A 23,732-nucleotide genomic window follows, 5' to 3' on the forward strand; every position below is an offset into this window, starting at 1 on the left:
AAACGAGGGGGCGACAGTGATTGTAGAATAATATGTGGGTTTAATATATTTTGTCCACAGGCAATTTTTCATTAATGTTGGCAATATTTTAATGAAATTTTTTGATTTATGAACTTTTTTATACACTTTAGCTGCACTATTTTTTTTTAAGTACATATGCGCCAAGAATTGAAAGGGGCCGTCCATATATTCGTAATCACGTTTTCTGCTTTTTTTTTCTAAGAATCTAAGAATTTATAAGAAATCTAAGTAAAATTAATATTTTGTGGGTAATCCATTTTGTTTAACAAGTGCATCCAACCGTCTTGGCATTGAAGAAACCAGATTTTGGGTCGTTCCCGCCCTGATATTCCGCCACTCTTCTATTAGAGCCAACTCTTCTATTAGATCCACCTTTAGCTCGGCCTTTGTTTTAATAGCGCGTTTTTTATTGTTTTTAATACGATTTCATGGTATTAATTAATAACTTTTAAACTAAGAAAGATTTTTCGAAACGGTTTTTTTCATTATTGTTATAGACACCGATAGGAATGTTTTTAGAAAAATGGGCGTGGTTCCGCCCTCCCTTTCCGAGAAAAAAAAGTTTAATTCATATACAAAAGTCCTTTGATGCTTGAATAGGTCGTTTTATTGGGTTTGTTAAAATCTGCCTAATATCTCTTGCCATTTCGGGACTATTCGAAAGTATGTTAAGGACCACAGCAAGATCTATGAGTCCCTGAGATCGAGCAGCTTTACTCGCTGTTTTAATTAGCAAGGGTACGTTGCTACCGTGAGCTTTCGATAAGGCTGCTGCTTCCTTTCTTCTAGCTTCTTCCCCTTTAGCCGAATAAGACAATTTTGGGCGTCCAATTCGTCGTTTCTCAATTTCACTTGATTCACCGCAATTAATTTTTATTGTGCTTTGCAGCCAATTCTTATGTTTTTTTTTTCAAAATATTTTTTATTTCTGTTGCATTTTTTCCAATTTGCACTTAAATTTAAGGAAACAAAACTGCTTTTCCTTTTCAAATAATTGTTATGCTTTAAAACTTCAATTTTTTCATTTAATTTGCTCGACAAAAAGTCAAGAACTAATTCTTTTTGTCTGGAATTGTCCGTTTCCGTGCGCCATACTTCATAGAGCTCTGCGTTCGAAAACTCGAAGTTACCTGCCAAAAAACGAAAGTACGCAGATTGTGCGGATTTGTGCACATTAAGACAAATTGCGTCTTATTCAGAATTAATGGCTCTACAACTTGCACTTGGACGCACACCAATACACAGACATCTATTTTTTGTAAACGTAAGTAAAGTTAAATGTTTTTGCAAAAGAATTACCTTTGAGAACACTTAGAAAAATCGCTAATGATTAGTAAAACACAGACAAATCGATATATTAGTACACACAACACATAATACAAACCAGTGCGATTGGTGTCCATTAAAAATTTAATTAATAACTTGTTACACTTTCGAGTTTCACACTTTCAAAGTTGCCAACAAATAATGCGAATTTGCAAGCACGTGCTTTTTGGCTGAAACAGCTGACTTTAACAGCGAATAACCTTAACAGTGCACTGTTAATTAACATTTTTGATATGGAGTCATATGGAGCCATATGTTTTTAATATGTTTACATAAAAAAAGCCAAATATTTAAACTTTTATAAAATGACTAAATACCATGAAATCGGCCAAATTTCCCATAGTGCATTGTGTGCGATCCAGTGGCTCTGAGCTTATTTCGTGCAAGCCAATTGTCAAATCTTTGTATTTTGAAAAGTAATAAGAATACAAAAAAAAATTTAAGAACCAGATTAAAAAATATTATATTTATTATATTACAAAATAAAAAAAATAAGAATTTAAAACTATTTCAAAAAGTTATAGTCAAAAAACTAAATAATGAAGGAACTTTTATGGTGCAGCTTATTTCGTGCAAAATTTTTGGTTGCGTGTCTGGGCGAATGGTCACCTTCTAGAACATTATTTTTTTTGTTCACCGTTATTTGGCTGTGCTATTGAATTTATTTCGTCGTTTATTACTGAACCTAAATTGAAATTGAAGAGAAATTGAATTCAAATTGAAAGTTTAAAAAAAGTGGGACCACGGACAACAATAGAACAACGAGAATTGGTCCTGTATCATTTCAAAAAAGGAGAAACCCAGAGAAAAATTGGCGAAATTTTAAATTATAACATACTACTGTAGAGAGCAATATTCAACGGTTCGTACATGAGAACAGGGTAGCCAATAAAGGCTGGAATGCACCAAACAAAATATTTACGGAACAGTAGGAGCGCCGTATTGTTCGGAAAATTATGCATAGTAGGGGGGGGGATCAGGGGGATCAATCCCCCCCCTTGGGTCTGAGAATTATAAGATGATATAATCTCAAAATTGAAAAAGAAACACATTTTTACGCGATGACTGTGCAGTACAGCATATGAAAGTTTCGAATGCCCGAGTTATGTATGTTCAATACTGTTGACTTCTTGTCAACCGACAAATTCTTCCTGGAATTTTTTAGCTTGCCAGCGGTCGCTGCGTTTCCCAGGATTTACGCAGTTTTGGCGTCTGCCTGCCGGTTTGTTGTTCATCAGGAGGGTTCGTGGAAAATATGATAACTCCAGCGCTTCTAAGGGACCGACCAATCATGCGACCTCCAAGTGATACCTCAGTCAGTCACAGTGCCTCTCAGTTTACTGCGTGCTGCGGCGCTGCATATAATAGTTTCGAGCAGTTTCGAGTATGCATTTCGTTTATATTCTATTAAAATGAAGCGATTTTTAGTACCTGTAAAACCATTTTGCAAACCTCCAAAAACTGAAGACAATGAAGAAGCGCAATCATCTTTCGAAACAGCCGTGAAAAAACCTCGGTATGCTGCATCGGGTAGTGAAAATACGGGCGATCAAAGCTCGTGTAGTGAAGGCAACAAAAACGTTAAACAACATAACCCTCATCCGCCTTATCGGAACGTAAAAAAAAACGACGTCGGATATTTTATTGGCGTCAGACTTAGTGAATCTCAGAGGCTGGACTTATTAACAAATGCTTGGGTTCCGCCGAAAAATTACTTTTTTCTATTGCTGCAAAAATTCGAAACTCGAAAATTAAAATTTTGTTACAAATAGTTAGATGAATTTTCCTGGCTTGCTTACTCAGAATTGCATCATGGTGCATTTTGTGTTTCGTGTGTAGCATTTGCTGTAAGCGGTGGCAAAGGGTCACAACCTTTAGTTCATTTGGTGAAAGTGAAATTCGATACCACTGTGCGACAAAAAAAAAAAAACGAAATACACTTGGGAAACGAGATAGTGTAGGTTGTTAATCTGGTCGAAGAGAACTCAAAAATATTTTTTTTATATTTTTGGAACCCTCCAATTTTTTTTTATTTAAAAAAAAACCGTTTTTTCGGGACTTTTTTGCGCTTAAAAATTCTAGAACGCGTTTTTTTCAACCGATTTCAAAATTTTCGGTGTTTTTCAATAGTTAAATGTTTTAGCTTTTGAAAAAAAAATATATCTTCGATTTTGTTGAACAAAAAGGACAAAATTTTTACACCTGAAACTGAAGTTTTCGACTTTTATTCGTGTTTTTCTGATTTTGACACAAGTTTTTCGGTACAATTTACAAAAATTCTGTCATTTTTGCCACATATCAATGTTGTCTCATTAATTCTGAATAAACGAGACAAATTTCATCAAAAAATTATGAAAATTGGTGAAGTTATAACGCTTTTCCCAAAAAAAGTCAACTCAACCTAGCGGGCGCTTCGGAGGAACAATGTGTATAAAAATAAGAGTATATTGCTTTCTTCTGACAAAAAGTTTGTCATTTATGCCACATATTAATATTGTCTCAATAATACTGAATAGAACGAGACAAATTTCATTAAAAAATAATACAAATTGTTGAAGTTATAACGCTTTTCCCAAAAAAAGTCAATAAAACCATGGGAGCACTATAAGAAGAAGAGCATATTCCTGACTTATACACACAAGTACTCCGGAGCGCACGCAAGGTTGAATTGACTTTTTTTGGGAAAAGCGTTATAACTTCACAAATTTTCATTATTTTTTGATGAAATTTGTCTCGTTTTATTCAGAATGAATGAGACAACATTGGTATGTGGCAAACATGACAGAATTTTAGTAAGTTTTACCGAAAAACTGGCATCAAAATCCGAAAAACACGAATAAAAGTCGAAAACTTTAGTTTCAGGTGTAAAAATTTTGTCCTTTTTGTTCAACAAAATCGAAGATATATTTTTTTTTCAAAAGCTAAAACATTTAACTATTGAAAAACACCGAAAATTTTGAAATCGGTTGAAAAAAACGCGTTCAGGAATTTTTAAGCGCAAAAAAGTCCCGAAAAACGGTTTTTTTTAAATAAAAAAAAATTGGAGGGTTCCAAAAATATAAAAAAAATATTTTTGAGTTCTCTTTGACCAGATTAACAACCTACACTATCTCGTTTCACAAGTGTTTTTTCACTGTCGCACCGTGTAATTGGAAGAAAGCAAAAGAGGTGAGTACCATAATTATCATCCGAGCCAGAAATCGAACCCGGGACCTCTCAATTTCGCGTCGAGTGCTCTAACCAACTGAGCTACTTCGGAATCCTAATTTGCTCGCTGAAAACCTCCAAATTATGTTTGAAGTTACTTTTTGTCTAACTAGAGATCGACATTATCACGAATTTGTTTATCCGTCAAAAAACCTTTGACGTTGACGTTCAATAAATTGAGTGGAAATATTGAAAAAATCAATTTATCTTGAAATTGAATTTTCACCCACTGAAAAATCATCATTTTTGAATTTTATTTAATGACTTCTAATTTTTCAGACTTTTCAAGAACACCAGAAAAAATATTATCACATCAATGCAGTTGCTGACAGCGATAATTTTCTGCGTATTGCAAAAAATGAAAGCCAATCTGTTAAAAATTTGATTGACGAGTCTCGTATGCAGCAATTAGCGAAAAACAGAAAAAACATAGTTCCTGTTATTGAAGCTATTATCGTTTTCGGGCGGCAAGAGTTGGCTTTGCGTGGACACTGTGATAGTGGCAAAATAGTCATCCAAAATGATTTCACCGGACCAAATAAAGGGAATTTCAGACCCTTATTGAAATATAGAGCCAAGGGGGATTCACTTCTTCTCAGTCATTTAGAAGGTCCAGGGAAACGTGACAAATATACAAGCCCTACTGTCCAAAACGAAATTATCGATGCATGTTATGAGATATTGACTCGAAAACTGATAGCTGCAATCAAAGCTGCGAAAGTTTACTCTGTTCTTATGGATGAAACTCAAGATGTAGCTACTATTGGGCAAGTTACCAATTGCATTCGATACGTGAGTAAGAAAGACGATGGCCAGCATATTGTACATGAAGATTTTGTGAAGTTTATTCCAACAGCTTCTACTACAGGTAAAAATCATATTATAATATAAATCCTTCCAGAAATTTGCTTTTTTTCGCTGCAGACGCACTTTCTAGAGAATGATTTGTAATTTGTATATAATCGTACGATGTACATATTTACAGGTAATGTTCTTGCCAAGCTAATGGTTGAAAATCTTCAAAATTCCGAACTGGATATTATTTTCTTGATCGGCCAAGGATTCGGCGGGGCGACGAATATGTCTGGTAAATATAATGGCGTTCAAGCAATTATACGTGACAATTATGCGCCACATGCTTTATACGTTCACTGTGCACATTCTTTGAATCTTGCTATATCTATTACCAGCAAAGTACCTGCCATCAGAGACTGCTTGAGCACCATAGAAATTGTTTACAATTTCTTCCACACACCTAAAAGAAGAGCTGTTCTACAGAACACTTGTTCTGACAAATAATTTAAAAAAATTGTTCTAAACATCGATACTATCGATGTTTTTTTTTAAAACATCGGAAACCTCGATGGTGCCAAACCTCGATGTTTTTGCAGCACTAATCAGGAACCAGGTGGTGGGCTATGCAACCAGACATAGCCACGGTTGCCACCGGTTGCTATCAAAACATAAGTATCTAGCTTACAGTAGTGGTAAAACGAGTAGGACCACAGAGTATGGAACTAATTTGTGCTCTGTCTACGTTAGACCTTACTATAGGCAGGGAAAAAAATCTTTATCCTAATTAAAAATTCCAAATAAATATCCACACCTGCTTAATCAAACGCTTAGGAAATGCAAGCGTATTTTGTCCTTGGATGAAATGCTTGACCACGGGTGATTAGGTCAGATGTACAGTGGGGAGCAAAATTGAGTACATGTTTGCATATTTCACATTTCGGAGCGAATGATAAAGAAAACAGTAAAGCAAATGGAAAAAAAGTTTATTCTCTTTATTCAATATGTAATTGACTATACATTAACGAGAAAAGATCAACGAAGAGGTGCACAAAGAAGAAAAGAAAACTTGAAAACAAAAACAACTCGTATGTACTCATTTATGCACCTTTGACATTTTAAACTTCTTATCTGCAAAAGAATCAAAAATTTACCGTTAATTGTCATCTTATTGCTTTTGCTTTGTTTCTTAGACTTATTGTAATGTGCTTATTATGATTTAAAGTGTCAACGTGGTTACATTGAAAGTGAAGAGCAATTTTTATTATTATTTCAAAATTATGCGTAAATTGAGTCAGGACGTGGAAAATTCGATAATAGGTCTTACCGAGAAAGGATGTTCGTCCCGGATAATATCCAGTAAACTCGGAATAAGTCAGTCGGTGGTCATACGTGTCCAAAAAAGACGCAAAGTTTCGGTTGAATCCCCTCTCAGAGGCCGTCCTCGACTTTTAAACGATGCGGATGCTCGTCATATTATGGCTAATATGAGAAAGGACAAGTTCTTAACGCCTAAGGGGGCTTCTTTAGAGATAAATAAAGATGTAAGTCGATGGACAGCTCGAAGAGCACTTCAAAGAATTGGATATGTTGCAGCAGTAAAAAAAAATAAACCTGCGTTGTCGGAGAAAAATGTGAAGGCACGTTTGAGTTTTGCCAGACAGCACCGAAATTGGACTATAGATGACTGGAAGCGGGTAATTTGGTCAGATGAAACAAAGTTTAATAGATTCCAATCAGATGGAAAACAATATTGCTGGCGCCGGCCCGGTGAAACAATCCAACGACACCACGTTAAGCAGACTGTAAAGCATGGTGGAGGCAATATAATGGTTTGGAGCTGTTTCAACTGGTGGAAGATTGGACCAATGCACAAAATAGAAGGGATTATGAACAAAGAGCAATATCTAAGTATTTTGAGGAACCATCTTCCCGAATTTATTGATCGCAGTGCTTACAACGAAGCTGAAATCGTGTTTCAGCAGGATGGAGACCCGAAGCACACTGCAAAAGTCGTCCAGAAATGGCTAATGGACCAAAATTTTCAGTTGATGCAGTGGCCGGCTCAAAGCCCTGACCTAAACCCAATCGAAAATTTGTGGTCAATAGTCAAAAGACGATTGGGACAATATAATTCAGCTCCATCAAACCTCGCAAATTTATGGGAAAGGGTGCATGAGGAGTGGCGCCGTATACCCAAAGAAATTTTGGAAAACCTTGTGGAGAGTATGCCAGACCGTATTGAAAGCGTCATAAAAAATAAAGGTTTATGGACGAAATATTAATTTTTTACTAAAAATTCCATTTAACGATCTTGTTTGCAGATAAGAAGTTTAATATGTCAAAGGTGCATAAATGAGTACATACGAGTTGTTTTTGTTTTCAAGTTTTCTTTTCTTCTTTGTGCACCTCTTCGTTGATCTTTTCTCGTTAATGTATAGTCAATTACATATTGAATAAAGAGAATAAATATTTTTTTATTGTTTGTTTTGTCATAAAAAAAAAAATATATATATATTTAATAGCATGTTCGCGACATTCGAAGTGTATGCAGCGTCGGTCATCTTTTTATAAAGATTGCTGCAGACCACGATGGCCATCATAGCGAACATGCTTAGCTGCAAACGTAGAGAGGGGTTAAACGCAGGAATACAGGAAGAGGGGGATTATGCTAATGAGGCAATTAGTGCAATTCCTTTACTTCGTCTGTCCGCGGTTTGCACTAACTGTCTTATTGTCGCAGACTTGCGATAAGCAGCCTTGCACAAAATTTTTTTTTTCTTTTTTTCATATTCCCTATTCCTCAAGCCTAATCGCGCATATTTGGGTTCTTATTGCTATAATCGTGCTATGCTTGCTGGCATTATTTTTATGATATTGAGATATTTTATATCGGTAAATTTTATTTTTTTGTTTTTTAATGAATGTTTGATGTTATTTAAAATTATATAAATTTTGTTTTCCATTTTGTATGAGACTTATAATCTGCATTTATTTAATACTTTTACTTTAATTATATTTTAATATTTTAATTATTTAAAATCTGCTATTCATTGCTCTGTACAAGTAAAAGAGTTGTAGCCAGACAAGGGGAGCGCAACAGCAAGTGCAGGGTAGGAGAGAAAGGGTTCATTGACCCCAAATAGAGAAGAATTGCAGACAAGGTGCAATTCTATGTGGGTAAAAGAGAAACAAGAATTACATAATTTGGAGGTCGTTGACTTCTGGGATGTGATAATCATTCACAGCTGTTTTTATTTACTGAGCCAATTCATTTTAATATTTATATTTATTAGTTTAGGAAATTAATTATTATTATTTATTTATTTATTTATATATTTATTTATTTATTTGATTGTTTATTTGTCGATTCATCTAATTTGGTTTATTGAGTGGTTAGAATTATATGGTGGTTCGTTTATTTAGGTTTTTTTTTTGTGAAAGTAGTCAGAAATTAAATTCAACAAGTTAGTGGGTTAAAATGGATTCGTCAATCTTGGAAGCCGAGGGGCCTAATTCCTCCAAATGTGTGCTATGTGACAGGACATTGTCAAGCGCGCCTTTAGCCAAGGCTAGTTGTGGACATGAGTTTCATAAGACTTGTCTCCAGGCTCATGCTAAATCCAAGGGTTCGTGTCCAAAGTGCAAGACCGCCAAAGTTCTTATGTCGTCACAACCCCAAGCCACCCAACCGATAGCTCCTGAGCCTGCAGTTAATATGGCTCAAACCATAGAGGCGGTTGCCTCCCAGCAGTTGCGAGGGTTGCAAAATGAGTTGCTAACACAGTTAGCCGACCAGATGCGGCAACTGATTGAGGTAAATGTAGCAGCGCACCTGCAGCCAAACCGAAACAGCGAGTTTGCCCAAAATCCAGACCCCCGATCCGTGTCAAAACAAAAAGATCCCGATCCGTGACAAAAGCTTTACGAAAACAATTTCGAGATACCCGGACAGATGTAGATCTGCGAGAAGCAATCCGGGATCGAAAACAAAAGGAAAGGGAGAATTTTGATTCCTTCTACGACGGGGTAATCCAGCTGACGGAATGATTTTCTGCTATGGGTGTGGCACCCCAAATACGTATGAACCATCATGCAGTAAATGTCAAAAAAACGGAAAGGTGAACACACGACCACACCAGCAGACGTGTATTCCACGTCGAAATTTCGAAAGTCAGGGGAAGCATTAAATTGTTTTTCCAATTTGTCCGAGTCCGTGGTTTCACCAATGGCCAAACTGGCCCAGTCCGATTCCACCTATGGGTCCGATCTGTCCGAATCAAATTCCCAAAGTACCATTTTCTGACCACAGCGGGTAGGAAATAATACCCTTCCGGAAATTTCACCCACTAGAGTGGTTAAAAAGACCCCATCTCGAAGTGCCAAGCGGTTAAAAGATTTTTGGAAGGCAGCTAAAAGAATAATTGCCATAAGGCACAAATGTTCGGATAGACGGCCGTTTGCACAGGTTCGCTTGTTTGACCAAACGGTACTAGGACTACTGGACACAGGAGCTTCAGTCAGTGTCTTAGGTGGGAAATTGGCAGAGCACCAATTACCATTTAAGCGTAGCTTTGGGCCGATCACTGCGGCAGATGGTCAAAAGAAGGAAGTAATAGGGCGGCTGCGCGGTCCAATAAGCTACGAAGACAAAACAAAAGAATTAGAGCTGTTTATAATTCCTTCGCTTAGCCAAGACCTGTACCTGGGCATAGATTTCTGGACCGCATTTGATCTTCTGCCACCGAGTATGGAGATATCGAAATTAGAATCTGATTGGCACATCCTAGACGAGACTCAGAAGTTGGCTCTAGGAAAAGTAGTAAGAGAATTTCCCTCTTTTGCCATTTCTGGATTGGAGAAGACGAGCCTAATAGCTCATAGTGTCGACGTAGGAGACGCAAAACCAATAAAACAGAGGCATTTCCCAGTCTCTCCAGCTGTGGAAAAGCTTTTGTATGCGGAGGTCGAGCGTATGCTCAAACTAGGAGTAATAGAGGAGTCAGACAGTGCTTGGTCATCGCCAGTGGTCTTAGTGCAAAAACAAGGTTAGGTTGGCCTAGAAAGTAGAAAAGTCAACGAAGTATCGAAAAAAGATGCTTATCCATTGCCGCAAATTTACGGTATCTTAAGCAGACTTCCCAAGGCGAATTTTATAACCAGCTTAGACCTAAAAGATGCCTATTGGCAAATACCCCTAGATCCAGCATCGCGGGATAAGACCGCTTTTAGTATTCCTGGCAAGCCACTATACCAGTATAAAGTGATGCCATTTGGACTGTCAAATGCACCTCAAACCATGACCAGGCTTATGGACAAAGTAGTACCTCCAGAATTGAGGTATTCGTCTATTTAGATGATTTATTGATTGTGTCCGGCTCTTTTGATAGCCATTTGAAGGTCCTGAGTGCGATAGCAGGGCGTATAAAAAAGGCAGGGTTAACTCTGAACGTGGAGAAAAGTAGGTTTTGCATGCGCAGTGTGAAGTATTTGGGGCATATTATTGGTGAAGGGGTGGTGCGAACCGATCAGGAAAAGGTGTCGACAATGGTGGATTTTCCCTTGCCGAAAACATTGAAGGCTTTGCGACGGTTCTTAGGGATGGCTAATTTGTATCCCAAATTTATTAGTAATTTCGCTTCAGTAGCCGCGCCATTGACAGATCTTTTAAAACCGAAGCAAAGAATCGCTATGACCCCAGACGGGCAGCTAGCTTTTGAGAAACTCAAAGAATTGTTAAGCTCGGCTCCGGTTTTGTGTAGCCCAGATTTCAGCAAGGCTTTCTCGATCCACTGTGATGCTAGTAGTACTCGCGTGGGAGGAGTTTTGGTGCAGAAACCGGATGAAGGGGATGAATGTCCGATAGCCCTCGTGTCCAAGAAACTAAACAAAGCACAGAGAAATTATTTGCATAAACCGATTCAGCCCGTATATTGAGGGTCACCAATTTCAGGTGATTACGGATCATACATCGCTGAAATGGCTAATGGGGCAAAAAGATTTACACTCCCGATTAGGACGATGGGCCATTTCGCTGCAGCGTTTTAAATTTAATTTGACCACCGTAAAGGCAACCTTAACGTCGTTCCGAATGCATTGTCACAAGTGCATGAAGAAGTAGCTGCTTAAGATGCGAAACAGGGCCTTTTGATAGATTTAGAGTCGCCACATTTTCGGGATCCAGATTACATAAAATTGATGGAGGGCATCGCAGCTAATTTAGAAAATTTACCAGACCTAAAAATAGCGGATGGGTTGTTGTTTAAGAGGACCGAGCATATGACAGACTGAGTGTGTTCCAGCCTAGGATCCGGTCCAATAGTGAACCCGAGTAGTGCCACGGCAGAGGCAATTTTAGGCTCCGGGAGTCTTAATCTGCGGGAGCCTCAGAAAAACCTAGAGTAAAAATGGTATAATCATAAACGAAGGAAAAAATAGAAAAATCAGCACCGGAAAAAAAATTTAAGTAAAACAAAGGGAAAAGTATCCCCCCATTCGGGAAGACAGACATTGGATGTTGTAAACCTTTTTTTTCCAGCGACCCATCGAAAGCGCTTTCGTCGTGGGATGCAACAAGGAATTATGTTCTGTGAGTAAAACTTATTTGTATGATTGGACATCCTTTTGATTTAAATTCCTGGTGTCCCGAAAAATCTGGACTCTGTAATGCGAAAGTAATTTTGAGCCCTTTTGGTTTCTTTGGTTTTTTTTTCGGTTTTTAAAAATTAATACCCAGCCTTGATAGATTGATAGATTTATAATGTTATTAAATTCTATCGGTTTTAACTTGTCCTTTTTTCTATGCCACTTTTAATATTAGATGTACGTTTTAATATTTATTTTATTTATTTATTTAAATGTTATTAATTTAAGTTGTATATACTCATTTGCAATGATCAATTATAATAATTATTATATGTATTTTCTATCGTATTAATAAATATTTTATAATGTTCTAAACACTAAGAATTATGCCGCAGCTAGCCGGGATTAGGTAGTAGGAGTACCCCAGAAAAGGGGTCGCTCGCAGGATGCGGAACCTGAGCGATCATTGGTAGGGTGGGCACGCGAGAGTCGCCTCTTGACAGCTGGGTGACTCTTAGTTAGGCGCAGGAAGGGAACCCCCCATCTCTCACCATCTATAGGAAATCGGGACTCATTCCGGAGAGTATATCGTCGAGAGCAGGCAATTTTTAAGTTAGATCCCTACCTGGAGAGGCACCCTTGGGAACCGGCAATAACCACCCCCTTGCCGACGAGCCGAAGCCGGATATTTTTACCACCCGCCTCAGCCCATAAATGATTGTAGGAGTTAGTATTCGGTACACCCGGGTGCGCCGCCAAGCCAACCTCGACGTCGGTCACGGCGGGCCCGGAACCCAGCACCGCTGGAAGCAGAAGGAGCAGCAGCAGAAGAAGGAGCCGACGCTGCCGGTGCAGCAGAAGCCTGATCGCCCAATGTTGCCAATGAAATAAATTAAAAAATAAACAGTAATAAAAATAAAAAAAAATTCAATGCGTTTTTAATGGGAGGACCAGGACAGTGCCGACGCAGCCAGTGCCGCCCTGGACAGCGCTGCCCGGGTTAGCGCCGACGCATCCAGTGCGCTCGCACCATTTGACAATTTGACATACTAATATACATTTTATTTTTATGTTTTATTTAATTATTATATTAATATGCCTTCTCGCAGTCATCGCCATCTTCCTCCTCCTCCACTTCCTCTTCCTCCTGAGCACGACTCGTAAGCTCGCTTCAGTCCATCAAAGAGCAGTATTAGCCGGCACGATCTTACTAGCTACACTACTCGGCGTATATATTTTGACATAGCGATGTTTCATTTTCTTTTTCAATTATTTCTTTATGTAAAAGAAAACAATTAGTGATTTAATTTTTAATAGATATTAGTAATATATTAATACCAAAATAACAATTTGAAGTTTTTTATAAATATGTTTTGTATTTTTTTTTTTTTTTCAATTTTAAATATCACACCGCTCAATAAGTTCCCGGCCTCAGTTGTACTCTATGCTTTGAGGAGTAAAGACGTGTAAGCGAGTGCGATCTTCAGACCCAAGTCTTATCACCTAAATATCAGCAACCACAACTAAACAACGGTAAAAGCTTGCAAAACTATTTCGAAAATAATAAAAACAACAACTACCAACAAGCGTCAGACAAGGTAGATAATATGTCACTGCTGGGCATCTGCCCTACGGCAACAACAGTCCCTCCCGACATAAATAGACTTTTTAAAGCAAGCGAAACCGAACCCAAATTCATCATCATAAAAAGAACAGACAACGGATCATTTGAAAAAACAAACCCCTTTATAATAAAAAAAGGAATTGATTACACATGCAACGGAGAGTCCAAGCAACGATACTTTTAAGACTAAAGACCTTTCACGAGTTCCCAGTATCAGTTTGTGAGCATAATACTCTTAACTTCTCTAAGGGAGTTATTTACTCTAACGAATTGCGAGGCATCGATGAAGAAACTATACTGGATGAACTCAAACCTCAAAAAGTAACAGAAATACGCAAAAAAAAAAAAGAATGGAACGAAATGAACTTAAGAGGGCAGGATGGTTTGAGACTTTAAAACAATTTTTTTTTCAGAAATTTTGTATATAATAGAACATTATCTTTCATGTCGATCGGACTAAAACTTGCTGAGATACCGATCTGAGCTGAGATACGGCACACATCTTTAATACAATAAATACTTGCGGATGAACGAACGTTTTTTTTTTAAATGTTTTTTTTACCTTTTTTACGGGCAATAATGGACTGATTTTTATGAAAAAATGGTACCTCCGGCTTTACAATCGCGCCAAAAATTCAAAATCGCATATTTTTCAAAATGGTTTCGTTCATTCGCACAAGAAACTAATATTTTAAGTAAATCAATTCAATTTTTTTTATTTCCGATAACACTGTAAGGCCAGACTTTATGCACCGCAAGAGACCAATTTTTGAAAGTGACTCCGGCCGGGATAAATAATAATTATTTCTTAACAAAAAAATTCCTATATACTCTCCAAATATATGTAGCCATGTATCGTGTAAAAAAATTGAATAATTATATTCACTCAGAAATGAAAAAAAAAATCGCAAAAATCTGTTTTTTTTCAGCCTCTGAAACCATCCTGCCCCCTTAAAGAAACAGAACTCATCATTAAAGGTTATAATGATGCCTCATTGACTCTCCCAGAAACAACGAAACAACGAGAAATTAATATAACTATATGATCAATAACAACGAAATTCTGCATAAATTGCAAATACGAAATGCCAAATAACAAACACAGCCCAATGGACAAAACATGGCCAGCATTTATAAAACACAAAGAGCTCACATCAATTAAAACTCTGGAAAAAGTTGACCACAAAACAGCTCTTAAGATATACCACACTCGTCACATCCATGATACAACTCCATACTCTACAAAACTAGCAGAACAACCCAACAAAAATTTAACAATACACTCAAACTGGAGGTGGAGAACTATCGATAGTCAGCGCCATCGATAGCCGGCGACAGTTTTTCTTAAACCCTCGATAGTGTCAATAGTGCCATCGATAGTCACCGATACTATCGTCCGACATTAAAATCTTTTTTTTTCAAGGCATTTGCAAGTTTTTGAAATATTTCCAAACATGTGAAATCTTACTCCTTTTTGAGTTACTCTGCTTATTGGGAACAAAATCCTTTTCAGAGTCTATGCTTGTCTGGTTGGGTCGCTATCGAACGTTTCTGACACTATCGATTGCGGCTCGATAGCGGCCAAACAATCGATAGTGTCGATAGCGCCATCGATAGTTCTCCACCTCTAACTCAAACCAATGGCTCCTCTTCAAATCCTCCCCCAACCGGCGACAGACAAAAATCACAACAAAGGAAATCAATTACATACGATGACCTCGATACTCCCATGGACACCTCACCCCCTCTTACGCAGCCAGAAAATCAACATCAGCATCAACATCATCATCTACATCATCAACATCTCCATCATCATCATCACCTACACTCAACTCATCCCTTTCAGAAGATCTTAAACTTAGGATTTACTCAAATAAACAACACACACTCGCCAAACCACTCAAAACCAAAGAAAAAACGTACAAAAACCTAAAAAAAGAGATAAAAACAAAAACTCTCTCCTTAATAGTGACAGCGGCAGCATTTAATTATATCTAATTCAATCCTAATACACCTACATCTTAATACATAAGTAAGCCTTTCTAACAATACTTAGCTTAGCAGTGGTTAAAGTACTTCAATGGAATCTAAATGGATACATAAATAATTACAATGAATTGCAAACTCTCATTAAAATCCACAATCCAAAAATGATATCCCTACAAGAAACCCACCTATACTCCATACAAAATATCCCCATCCCAATTACCAACACCCTCTACCACAAAAATATCGCCACTAACGGATATGGAGGGGTGGCACTCCTAATCCACAACTCTATACAACATCAAAACGTCACGATCAATACTTCTGACTTCGACACAATAGCAGTAACAGTCCACTCCAAAATCAAATTCACAATAGTCTCCTCGTACATTCCACCGAATAAAACCTTTAAGATTCAAAACCTCAGAAACACATACGATAATATACAACCACCCTTACTTATAACTGGATATTTTAACAGCTGGCATAGAAGCTGGGGCTCACCAGCCAACAATACTAGAGGCAACATATTATTCAAATACATCAACCAGTCCTCACTTATAACTCTCAATAATGGCTCTCCAACTCACTTTTCCACACATCATACTCTCACCCACATAGACCTTTCCCTCGCCTCGATCCCCCAGCTCAAACGTCAACAAAGAAACAGCCAATATAACTAAAATAATAATACAAGCAGCTAACGAAACCATCCTCCAAACACAGACATTTAAGATACAGATATCTGTCCCATGCACTGTGGTCCCAAATCCCGATTTGGTAGCATAAAGTCCCAAATTTCATGGAAGAAAATCTGAATTTTTTTTTTATATATTTAAACTAGATACCCTAGATAGAAAGTATCAATAAATATTTTTGTCAAAAATGCAACCTTGCAATTTTTACAGATGTTTAAAGTCAGGTGATTGAGCAGCTGATTTTTGTGACAAAATTGGCGGGAAATATTTAATAACTTTGAGAGCTTGGCAAATCTAAACCAAACAATATTTTTCTATTATTTAAAATGGATATTGAAGTTGGAGGTATGTAAATTACGAATAATAAACACAATTTGTGTGGTAATTTGTTTAACGTTATATAATTGTACTGTTTTGTGTTGTCCAAGGAAATCAAAAAGCTGACAAAAGTGTTCGTCTTCTGTAGAGGAAAAAAGGTGTTGTGCGTATTTGTGCGTTGTTTAATGTATGTTAAACAATAGTATTATTATATTATATTAAATTTTAATAATAGTTTCGTTTGCGGCTTTTTGCGGCTTTTCCGATGCTATAATTATTTAGATGTGCTTGAATTCTGTCACGCCACGTTGCTGGACGTGTGGATGGACAGCGGGCGCCACTCTTCCGCGCTGACTGAATTTGTATTTGGTCAAATAGATCAATGTACACTAAGCGACGACAAAAGGAGTGAAATAAATAAAAAAAATAAGAAGTTTTGAAATTTTTGTTACGTCAAACCTGCAAAAGTGCAGTCGGAATATGCGAACATTCAGAGAAAAGCATTCACAGTGGCTATTAAAGTCTCTTAAAATACATTTGGAAAATCACTCGGAGATGGAAAATTTAAAGAAGGGAAGACCAAAACTGACTTATGATGAAGGAGGATCGCGCCTTAAAAGAAAACTTGCTGGTGAAGTAGCGCTTAAGAATGAAAATGATACGCAACTTTTGATACACGCAGCTTCAATATCAGCAAGGAAATCAAGTGAACATAGTGTTGCATTTTTACTTGCAAATTGTAATAGGTCTGAAGCACAGGCAACTGAAGCTAAAAGAAAGCTTCATACAGCAGAACCAATACCTCTTACAATAAATGAGGCTTTGGAATTTTCCATTGACAATTCATTAAGCAAACAATTGTACAAAGAAATTCGTCAAATAAGCAAACTGCATAATTGCGACATATACCCCAACTACAAAAAAGTTCTGGAAGCTAAATTACAGTTGAGACCTGTGGGGATAACAGCGACAGAAACATTTGCAAAGGTTGCTTTACAGGATTTATTAAATCATACTGCGAGCCGAATTGTATTGATGCAGGAGGAACTATTTGCAAATTTGGAAACTGTGTCAAGCCTTAAATTAATTGTAAGTTACGGATTTGATGGATCATCTGGACAGAGTATGTACAAACAAAGATTTGAATGTAACGAAAAAGACACCTCAGATCAGTCGTTATTTGTTACTACCATTATACCTCTGAAGCTTATAGATGATGCAGGATCCATATTTTGGAATAACAGAACTCCGCAATCTGTAAGATTTTGTCGCCCTCTAAAAATGGAATTCGCAAAAGAAACAAAAGATCACATTCTTGCAGAGAAAAACGATTTGGACAGGCAAATAGAACATTTGATTCCCTTCGTATTAACCATTTTAGAGGAAAGGAAAATCACTATCGCATTTGATATGCATATGACACTTATAGACGGAAAAGTTTTAAACGTTTTAACGGGCACGAATTCCTGCCAATTATGTTCAATTTGTGGAGCAGGCCCAAAACAATTTATGGATACTATTGACCAGAATTCTTTTAAGCCGAAACCTGGACACCTTCAGTATGGAATAAGTCCACTACACGCGTGGATACGTGTTTTTGAATTACTCCTAAAAATATCTTATAGATTGAAGTTTAAAAAGTGGCAAGCACGACTCGAAAGTGACAAACGCGATATGATTTCTAAAAAAGAACATATACAAAAGCGAATGCGGCAAGAAATGGGATTGCATGTAGATAAGCCGAAACAGAATGGCAGCGGAAACACGAACGATGGCAATACAGCTAGAAAGGCTTTTTCTAATACAAAATTATTTGCATCCATTTTAGAACTTGACTTGGAGCTAATTAATAGTCTGCATACTATTCTAGTAGCTATTAACTGTGAATTTTCAATCGATCCTTAAAAATTTCAAAAATTCTCCGATAAAACTATTCGACTATACACATTACATTACCCGTGGTATCCGATGTCACCAACTCTACACAAGATTTTAATACATGGATCGCAAATAATAGCTGCATCAGTAGTCCCGGTTGGCTGTCTTGGGGAAAATGCTTCAGAAGCACGAAATAAATTGTACAAACGTGATAGGCAAATGCATGCTCGAAGAAATTCCCGAATTAATAATTTGATGGATGTTTTCCACAGATCTATGGACTCATCAGATCCACTTATTTCAAGTATGGGTATTAAGAAAAGGACAGCACGTCATAAGAAACAACCGCTTCCCCAAGATGTAATCGAACTCTTAGAAGCACCCCATCATATTGTTCAAAGCAATACAAAGTCATTTGTTAATAACGAAAGTTTTAATGATCTATTAGATGACTCAGATGACTCAGATGATTCTGAATCAAATGAAATAAATCCATTTTCGTTTGAATTAGCCGTAGAAAACTACTGAATACATATCTATATGCTTACACTTATATTTTTAGTTTTGACTTCTAACAACAGATTACTATAGAATAAAATAAACAAAAAGCAATAAAACTTTATTATAAATATAAAAAAAAGTATAAAATAAAAGAAAATAATAAAAATATGTTTAAGAAAACAAATTTTAAGAAAACATCACGTATACGTCATGATGTGTATATGGGCTGTTGGAGTAGGCGTGGTCAAACTTACTTGAAAGTTTGCTTAAATATTTAGAGTGGTATTTTATGCCACCAAATCGGGATTTGGGACCATAGTGCCATGGTGGGACCAAACCCTTCAGAAACTTAAAAATGAAAAAAACCTATGTTGGTAGAATCTTAAAAGAAACATTAACATGACAACTATACTACAAAAAAGCAAACGCCATACTTAAAAGAGAAATTAAGATTAGGAAACGAAAATCTATTCAAAACTTCACCGCCGAGACACCCGCTAAACCCAAAATCATCTATCTCCAAAATATGGTCAAACATAAACCCATTTTGCGGCTTGAAGATTCGACACGGCATTCATTGCATCCATGACCCTAACAAACCATCTCAAAACACCCTTGACAAAAAGGAAATAGCCAACATCTTTACCGTTCGACCTCAGCTCTAGACAGTAATTTCCACCCAACCTTCATACAACACAAAAATACTCTAAACCCCAACATATCTCACATCCCGTCTCAACTAGCACTGAGTAACGAAAAGGAAATCACTATGATCGAAATGTTAGCCTCCATCAACCAATTAAAAGGAAAAACCCCTGGACGAGATCGTATTAGCTACCCCATGATAAAAAAAACCTATCCACAAGCCTTATCCTAAGACTCCTCAAGCTTTTCAACAACATCATTAACTCAAAAATACCTCACCAGCTTAAACTCAGCACAGTTACACCCATACATAAACCAAATACGGACAAGACCGTCACCAACTCTTATCGACCCATCTCCCTCAACCCGTGCTTAGCAAAAGTTTTAGATAAAATCATTTCTAAACGGCTCTGGTGGCTAGCTACAAACAGTCCTTACCCATAAGACTTATTCCAATTCCCGACCATTAGACAACGGAATACCGCAAGGCTCACCTTTGTCGGTCATCCTTTTTGTCATAGCCTACAATAAACTCAACCAAATAATAAGCAGACAAAATAACTGTCAATTCACAGCCTACGCAGACGATTACAATTATTTACAAATTAAACAAAAAGACTAATAACCTTAATATAGATCCCCTGTTTAGAGATATCCAAAGATGGTGTGAATACTCAGGAGTAGGGATGTGAAAAATATATCAAAATATCGATATATCGATATATCGATATTTTTTGAGTAAAAATATCCAATGTCGATCTTTTTTTAAGATATATTTTTGATATTTCTTATTGGTCACACTAAGCCGAAAACGCATTGGAAACGCAAGACGCATAAGCATGAGCACAATTTTTTCGGTAATATTAATAATTGTGAGGCAACCTGCTCCATTTGTAATAAAATTGTCAAAACTTCTGGAAACACATCAAATTTGCTGTCGCATCTAAAGAACAGACATAGAGATGCCTATTTAAAGTGTGTTAAGGTAAGATGCATTTCCCGCGAATTTTTTTTAACATGACGCCTATGTTAAATGTATGACGCCTATGCATGTGTTGACACATACATATACGTGAGAAATAAAAATAAGTTGAAATGTAATTTAGTTATATATAGGTTAAAATGTATAAAAAATGTATAATAATGTAATAAAAATAAGTCAAAATGTAATGTAGTAATATATAGGTTAAAATGTATAATAATATAACAAAAAATTTATATAAAAATAAAAAAAATGTTTTTTTTTTAAATATCAAAAATACTCGATATATCGATTTTTTTGAGTGATAAATATTTTTATCAAATTGATATTTTTTTAAAAGATGATATATCATCGATACGATATTTTTTAAATATCATGCAACCCTACCTTCCACGTAAATCAAGCCGACTTTTCTGAACGAAGCGCTGAAATCATTATTTAAATGTTAAGAAAATTATAAAATATAAGTTTTTCTTGCTTACACTTGTGGTTTGCCGCTCTTTACATTTACTAATGGCATTTGCAACTTTTCTTACACTATTTTCCTATTTAGTGTTGGGCATGACTGCATTAAACTTAAATTATACAACACCGACTTAATCGACAAATTCAAATTGGACCGTTACTTCGTAGCTGCATCGTACGCCTCGTAACAACACTTATGATTAAATTAATTAAATCTATATTTAACAGCTTAAAATTAAATTTAATAGTTTGTGGGATATCCCTTCATTTTAATGACTTCCTTAAGTCGTCTTGGCATCGATGAAACTAAAGTATCCAGATATGATGGATCCATTTTTTCCACTCCTCCAGAAGAGCTAATTTGAGATCGGATGGGGGGGGAGGATTTAATACGTGTGGAATGTTGTAAAGCATCCAAAGTCGAGTGTTTATGGCCGTGTGCTTCGGGTCATTGTCTTGGTAAAAATAAAAGGATTCAACAATTCCAAGGCGATCTGCGCTTTGATTAAGATTCCTTTTTAGGATATCAATGTACATTTTGTGGTCCATGATACCATTTACAAATTCCAGTTTTCCAACACAAGCCGGCAAGCAAGGCACAGAGCCGATACAACCCCAAACCATGACTCCTCCTCCTCCATGCTTCACCGTTTTTATGGTGTATTTTGGTTTATAAGCATCTCCGGGTCGTCGCCAAACTTTAAAACGCCCATCTGAACCAAATATATTATATTTCGACTCGTCAGTGAAGCGTCACGTTGCGCCAAAAATCAACAGAATGATTTTTATATTCTTTAGCAAATTCAAGCCTTTTCATTCGATTCTTTTTTGACACATGTGGCTTTTTGCGTGGTGTATAGGATCCAAACCCGAATTCTTTAATTGTCCTTCGGATCGTTTCTGTTACAACATCAGCGATTTTAGCGGCACTTTGGAAGGGCTCCTTGTCAATAATATGTTTTATGGCGCGTTTGTCTCTGTCATTCAATTTTGGCGGCCGCCCACTTCTCAAGTTATTTTCGACCCGACCCTTATTCTTAAAACGCCCTATCACATGTTGGATAGTTGACCGGCTTCTATTAAATATTTTAGCAATTTCTGCATAGGATTTCCTATCTTTAACATGCAAGTTTAAAATAATTTTTCTTTCTTCAACTGTAAGCTCTTTACACGGCATTTTTTTAGCTACAAATAAACTTTTTCACTCCCAAAATTGTATAAATGTAAAGGAAGGCATACAAAAGCATAATAAAAAAAAATTCCGTTACATTGCCAAAACAGAACAGATAGGAGGAAGAGTTTTCTTAACTGTATCATGACTTTTGTGGAATATGAATTACCAAAGTTTTAAGTTTTTTCTTATTTTTAACTAAGCTAAACTATGTAGCTTGTTAACTAGCTTGTTAGGATAAGTGAAATAAATAATTCGGCATCATAAATTTTTTTCTTAATAATTTAACAAGGGATAATATGAAAAATAAGTCAAAATCATCTACTGTATCATGACTTTAGTGGCACACTGTGTATGTGTTTATGACAGACTCCATTAAACGCCTGCGTATTGTTCTTTCACCTTTGTAATTTAACGCAGTCAAATTCCACTCGAAGTTCGCCGTTTTTGGGGTTTTGAGAGGATCGTTTTTGAATTGGCGCACAATCAGGCGGTGTGCTTCAGTTGTCTTTCGTTTTTAACCTGCTTGGCACGAATTTATTATTTCATTTAATTTTTTATAATTATTAGTTTGATAATAAATTGTTTGGCGTGGCAAATTATATTCCTTAGCGATATTTATTACAGAAATACCCAAGTTATATTTAATTACAAGTTCTGTTCTAATACTTGTACTTAGTTCCGATGTTTTAACCATATTGATTGCTAAAAATGCATTTTATAAAAGAATAAGCAAGAATTTTCAATAATTAATTTAATTAGACTTGAAACCTGCCAAATAACAACCAAATCACACGATGTCAAAGTACTTATGCCACCTATGAGATTTAGTTTATTTTAGTTTAAACTAAAAAAAAATACAAAAATGTATAAAAAACTTCAAATTGTTATTTTGGTATTAATATATTATTAATATCTATTAAAAATTAAATCACTAATTGTTTTCCTTTACATAAAGAAATAATTGAAAAAGAAAATGAAACATCGCTATGTCAAAATATATATGCCGACTAGTGTAGCTAGTAAGATCGTGCCGGCTAATACTGCTCTTTGATGGACTGAAGCGAGCTTACGAGTCGTGCTCAGGAGGAAGAGGAAGTGGAAGATGAGGAAGATGGCGATGACTGCGAGAAGGCATAATAATATAATAATAAAATAAAACATAAAAATAAAATGTATATTATTATGTCAAATTGTCAAATCGTGCGAGCGTCGGAGCTAACCCGGGCAGCGCTGTCCAGGGCGGCGAATTTGGAAATGGCCTGCCGACGCAGGTTGCTTCGGCTGTAATCAGGCCAACGCTGTCGGCACTGTCCTGGTCCTCATTGGCAACATTGGCCGATCAGGCTTCTGCTGCACCGCCATAGTCGGCTCCTTCTTCTGCTGCTGCTCCTTCTGTTTCTTCTGGCGGTGCTGGGTTCCGGGCCCGCCGTGGCCGACTTCGGGGCTGGCCTGGCGGCGCACCCACGGCCTGCCTTGCGGCGCTCCCAGGGCCCGTCCTCCTGGCGCTCCCGTGGCCCATCGACCACCGCC

At 36.8% G+C, this 23,732-nt stretch overlaps 1 protein-coding gene across 2 annotated transcripts; it reads left to right on the forward strand.

Annotated features, from left to right (window-relative positions):
- Positions 1 to 16,419: 16,419 nt before the first annotated feature.
- On the forward strand, positions 16,420 to 19,236 carry LOC123257586. Of its 2 annotated transcripts, none has more exons than XM_044717321.1 (2): positions 16,420 to 16,584; positions 16,840 to 19,236. In XM_044717321.1, exon 2 carries the CDS (start codon positions 17,038 to 17,040, stop codon positions 18,460 to 18,462), a length of 1,425 nt encoding a protein of 474 aa, XP_044573256.1. In that variant the 5' UTR covers positions 16,420 to 16,584; positions 16,840 to 17,037; the 3' UTR covers positions 18,463 to 19,236. The 2 variants fall into 2 exon arrangements, 1 of the variants encoding a protein (XP_044573256.1); XR_006507719.1 differs by lacking the exon at positions 16,840 to 19,236 and adding an exon at positions 16,668 to 16,752.
- Positions 19,237 to 23,732: the final 4,496 nt, after the last annotated feature.

The sequence above is a fragment of the Drosophila ananassae genome, chromosome XR, assembly GCF_017639315.1.
Source record: "Drosophila ananassae strain 14024-0371.13 chromosome XR, ASM1763931v2, whole genome shotgun sequence".
NCBI lineage: Eukaryota > Metazoa > Arthropoda > Insecta > Diptera > Drosophilidae > Drosophila > Drosophila ananassae.